We start from the raw sequence: 5358 nt of genomic DNA on the forward strand, positions 1-5358 counted from the left end.
ACCAACTAGATACTGATTTTATTGCATTACAAAAAATTGAGAGGCACAATTGCAGTATTCAAATAAATTGTGAGGAATGGCGGTGAGGGCTGTGATCACTATCCACATTGTTCCTTAGTCACTTAAAGGCTCCGGGTACAAGAGTCTTCACCATGAGGCAGTAGTGCACTTCATTTAGTAGGAATAAATCACATAAAATATATACTTTTATACAGAAAGTGTTACTGTCTTGTCACTTTCAGTTACTTATAAAAACTTCATTTTGCATTGCACAAAAGTTCTCTTCAAAATTGATAACTCTGAGAAGATAGGGCTTAGAACTAAGTATCTGTCCAAATAATTCATTACAAATAATTACGTTTCCATTTCTCCATAGATTAAAAAAAAAAACTATGAAGAATTACATTATTCAAATGGGACATTTAACATTTTTTCATAAGAAAATAGGCCTACACATTAGTCCCCAGTCAGCTAAATTTTCTCCCTACTTTAAAACAGATCACAGAATGTCAAAAATATTAGATCAGAGTACCTATACCACAGTATAACGTGGAAGTGTTTATGTTAATTCATTTTGTACATCATTTTACTGTAGTATCAAATTATCCAAAAGGCACATGGGTACATTCTTCAGAAAAGTTTTGGCTTTAAAAAAATCACACGTTTATAAGTAGTGATTTCAATCGTGTTTAAAACAAAAGTACTAAACAAATTCATTTCCCAATTTAGATGATACAGAATCCATGAAATTTCTCCAGGCACTTCACTTTCCATAGAATTTCTTGTTCAGCAGGTATATGAGAAGGTTTACATTCACTTTAACCTTATCAAACATTTTCATTACAGCTACACCTTCATATTGCATCTGCAGTAAATCCTGAAATTGTAAGGAACAGTATTAATCCTCAAATTTGGCATTTTTCGTATTTAAAAAGCATTCTAAGTGAATCTGTTGAAAAAAATAAGACTCAACTGATGCAGGAACCAAGGTGGGGGTTCTGAAACTTTAGCGTACATCAGAGTCATCTGATCAAAGCACAAGCTAGTTCAAGCACAGAATTCTGGGCTCCAACCCCAGGAAATTTGGATTTTGTAGCTCTTGTGTGTGTGTGGGGGGAGGGGGGATTAGAAGGGACCTAGGAATTGGTATTTTAACACATTTCCCAAGTGATGATGATATGATGGTCTGGATGTCCTATTTTTAGAATTAGGGATCTAGAGCATAGAAAATACTTTAAGAACTGACTGGTCAGACCAGTCTTAATAACACAGGATAGTCAGCCTGCCCCAAAAGAAAATGTTCCTGGATTGCCTGCAGTTAATATCCAGGTTTCATGTTCTTGTTTCCAGTCCTCAAAACTTCGTGGTTCTGAATGACAGATGTTTTCCGCAGAAGTTGGAAGTCATATTTGAGGCAACTCTGGCTCTTGCCAGCTTTTTCCTCCACTTCCTCACTTCCCTCCAGTTATACACAACCACATCCCTGCCATTAGATATAGTTAGGGATGAAAAATCCACAGGGGACTAAAGAACACTTTTGTCTCTTGAAGTGGAGATTAATTTCCCTCTGAGAAATGCAATATCTGTTAAACTCTCTCAGAAAAAAAGAATGAAACCAGGATGATTGAGAAGGAGCCATGTAGGTAGAGGAATTAGATGTGCAGAGAAAACAGGGCTGCACGTGTGACTGGAAGTCCAGATTTTAGTATAGGTTTCACCATTTGCTATCACATGGACCTGCGGTATCACATACTCTGAGGTGCTGTGTCCTGGTGCGCATGTTGGGAATAACACTGCCAGCCTCACAGGGGTGCTATTGGGCAAATGAAATCAAGGTCTTTGCATCCCTTTGTTGGCCATCCTTGTCAGGATCAACTGGACTCCTGGGAGCATGACAGTGGAGGCGAGGCATGAAGCTTGCATTTCAGCCACATCTTTCACAGGGAGCTCTCTGGCCTGCATTTGCGCATCTGGGACAGGAAGAGGGTCAACCCTGCAGCCCTTGCTGAACCCTGGCCACTGTGTGTGTAAGCAGACTATCTGGACATATGTCACACCCTCCTGCAATAAGCTCTGCAGCTAGAGGGTCTCATCAAGCCCCACCATTTCCTTTAGGACTGAAGAAGACCTTGAAACATGATGTTAGAAGAGATCTCTCTTTGTCCTCTCAGAAACTTCTGACTGGCTCCCAGATTTGACTCACACCAAAGACTCAGTCATCACATTTCACCTTGGCAACTCACATGATAATGTCATGGTCTGAAAGTCCTCTGTATAAACCCAAGTCTGACTTATGTCTGACAGTCATTGTGTGCTGGGTCAGCTCCTTGGCTTCCTGAAGGGGCTTGAACTTGGTGTAATGTTTTGTAGTCACTATCCTGATATTCTTGCTACTATATTTAACAAGGGGGGGGGGTTCTGCATTTTCATTTTGCACTGGCTCCTGAAAATTACATATCATCTTAATATGTTAATGATTTAAAAAAAAGCTGGGGCGTATTAGCCACCTGCGTAACGGATAAAGAGTAATATTTATATAAATATGTATATAAATGAAGGGTAACAGCTAATCCTACTGCACACCAAATTCTTACAAAGGAGCAAGTGAAGCTTGGAACTTGATCTAGTTCAAAGAAATTTCATGAAATTCCTGAGCCTCTTTACACAGGTATCTTTTGGTCACTTGTGATTCATCTGCTTTGCTCATATTAATTGGCCTTGGATGATTTCCCTCTTGATAACTAGAAGATAAATCTCTGCTGCTGCTAGAAGAATCTCTGGAAGAAACATCTGCATGCCACAAGCACATTCTTTTCTCTTTCCATATTTACCTAAGTGTTACATAAAGTAACTCAAGACTATTAAATGGATGGTTAGTGACATTTAAATTAAGTCAGCAAAGGACATTATTTACTTCAGTATGCTTTTCGTAACTGCTACTATAGTTAACATTTCTCTCTTAATCTAATTGACTCCATTATCACAGTCTTTATCATACCTATGTAGTTCCCATTTTTCTTTTTAGCTCCGGGGAATGCCAGAGAGTAAGAAAGCACTTAGGAAGCTGTTGCCAGGACAGGGAGGCAGCTTCAAGGTTCTCAGCCAGGGCTCAGTAGGCAGGCAGGCCAGAATTTACAACATATCTAGTGGTTATTCAAGGTGATTCATGGAGAGAACTTGAAGAATACCTGGAAACCATTTTACAAGTGGTTTGGGGCCAGGTAAATAGGTATTATTTCCAAAATTACTTCTCTAAACTGATCCTGCACTAAAGGTTAAGGAGTTGAGGGGCAGATGAACATTTGGTTGCAACATCCCTGCATTCCCCCACCCCTCTTTTTTTGATACATAAGTCTGTTCAAGTATATTTGGCTAAGTGTAGTTCTAGGAGAAAGTAGCAATAATTCCTACTGCAAACACAACTTTTCTATTTACAAATGCCGGTTTCACACAATCTCTTTCATTCTTAGGCTCTCAAACACAATGCACAGATATAAGAAACTGATGGGAGAACTCTTCTGGGAAGGAGGAACGGGAGAGAACCGAGATCAGGAAAAGACCAATGCTGGGCACACACAGCTCTTAGAAAGGCAAAATAAGAAAACTCTCCAACTCGGATGTGGTAGTTCTGAATACTTTCTTTTCTTTTTCTTTTTTTTTTTTTTGGCTAAGCTTCAAAATGGAAACAGGGCTTACAGAACTGGACTACTACAGCTAACCATCTGAAAGAGTTTCAAGTTCTAACAACTGGAAAAGTCGTAGCTTTTAAAACAGCAACATTTCAATGAAAATCAACAAGCAAGGTGTGATTTGCTCTTAATCTTCACTGTAATGGGGAGAACACAAGCCAGAGAACTCCTAAATGACCCATACCATGAAATTAACACAATTTGCTGAGACCCCATGCTTACCTGATACTACATGTGATCTTAGCCAAAGGGCTGAGAAGTGATCCAAGCTTACCTGAATATTGAGCTGCACCTTTTCCATCTCAACACCCAGGAATTTTGATCTGACATCAAAGATGCCCACATCTTCAGTAGATATGATATCAAATGTAACATTTTTAAACCTAGTGAGGAGGGATATTTGAACATATGGAGCAGCAAATAAAAACTTAGAGCCAAAGTTACTTAATGGAATCCTAATTATCATTCTTAGTGAATGAACTACTGGGATAATCCTGGGAAGTCACCCCAAATCCCCCATCACATTTCCTCTGCTCTGTTTCCTAAACCTAAGTCTGATGATGCTGGTTGTGAGCACAGAAATGGATACTTTATTAGAAAAGCAATACCAAGACTTTTTTTTTTCTTTAAGAGTAGAAAATAGAAAGTCTGAGAGTTGCAGAACATAAGAATTAGATGTTGATTATGCTGCTGCCTGGCAGTCAGGGAGCCTGATGTGCTGGTATGGGAACACAAGCCAGGTCACAAAGGCAGGTGCGGTTTGGATCTCACCCAGTAAGTCTGGCTGCCCTGAGACAAAGGACAGGGTGTGACGTGCATGGAGCTCAGGGTCCCTTCGGACACAGAACCACTCACAACTGCTGGGGCTGTGGGGTTTATGTTTTCTCCTCATTCTCAAAAACACCCACTCACAATACCATTTGGGTGGGGGGCTCAGACCCTGGCACTGGCTACTGTCTGTGTGGCTTTGAAAAGAGAAGGGCACTGTTTGCAGCTGTAAATGACTCTCACCCATCAGACCAACACACAGCTTTTCACTCTCACACTGTACTTAGTTCCTTGGGACAGGCAGGGGAGGCTGACAAACCCAAATGCACCAGGCACGCCATGAGAAACAGTGATTGGCATGTCACACGACCCTAGCAGCAGATGCTAAAGGCCTAGTGCAAACTTAGAGTTACAATCTAGGTATCTCCCTCGTCATCTGTAGTTGAGGGTAAGCCTCCACTGACCAAGTGACGCTCTCTTCAAAGCCACAGGGGATCAAAGAAGTGAGTCTGATTTTGTGGCAGTGACTAGAAGGGGGTGTTTTCTGTGTAGGCTCCAGGTCATACTCACTGGCTTGGCTGCAGGTCATCTATTCCCAGGAGGACACCTTTCTCATGCAGCTTGGCCGCCGTGTACCTCACCGGCTTCGATCGCTTTGTGCCTTTGGGTTCTTCTTTTCCATCGAGTTTAATTGACCTCCGACAATTTCTGACAAAATGAGAACAAATCATGACAGCAAATTTGGGTGTTTGCCAGTGCCATGACCTTGCCCAGGGTGTGCCGCTGCTCAGCACTGGCCCCCAGTACACAGTGTGCAACCCTGCTGTTTGTGGTAGTAAGAGTGATGTTTCCCATGCAGTAAAACCTCATTCCCTAGCTGTTTAAGGGGAAGTTTTTTTTT

General features: G+C 41.2%; 1 protein-coding gene across 1 annotated transcript in view; it reads right to left on the minus strand.

The window, feature by feature from the left end:
- The window catches only part of IQGAP2 (IQ motif containing GTPase activating protein 2), a 249428-nt gene continuing 244070 nt past the window's right edge, over positions 1–5358 (minus strand). The window contains exons 33-35 of the mRNA XM_012721764.1: positions 5028–5222; positions 3964–4072; positions 1–877 (exon numbers count right to left, since the gene is read on the minus strand). Of these exons, the coding sequence (XP_012577218.1) occupies positions 764–877; positions 3964–4072; positions 5028–5222 (418 nt within the window). The 3' untranslated portion in view covers positions 1–763. The remainder of the gene's footprint in view (positions 878–3963; positions 4073–5027; positions 5223–5358) is intronic.

The sequence above is a fragment of the Condylura cristata genome, unplaced genomic scaffold, assembly GCF_000260355.1.
Source record: "Condylura cristata isolate star-nosed mole 26May11 unplaced genomic scaffold, ConCri1.0 scaffold00007, whole genome shotgun sequence".
NCBI lineage: Eukaryota > Metazoa > Chordata > Mammalia > Eulipotyphla > Talpidae > Condylura > Condylura cristata.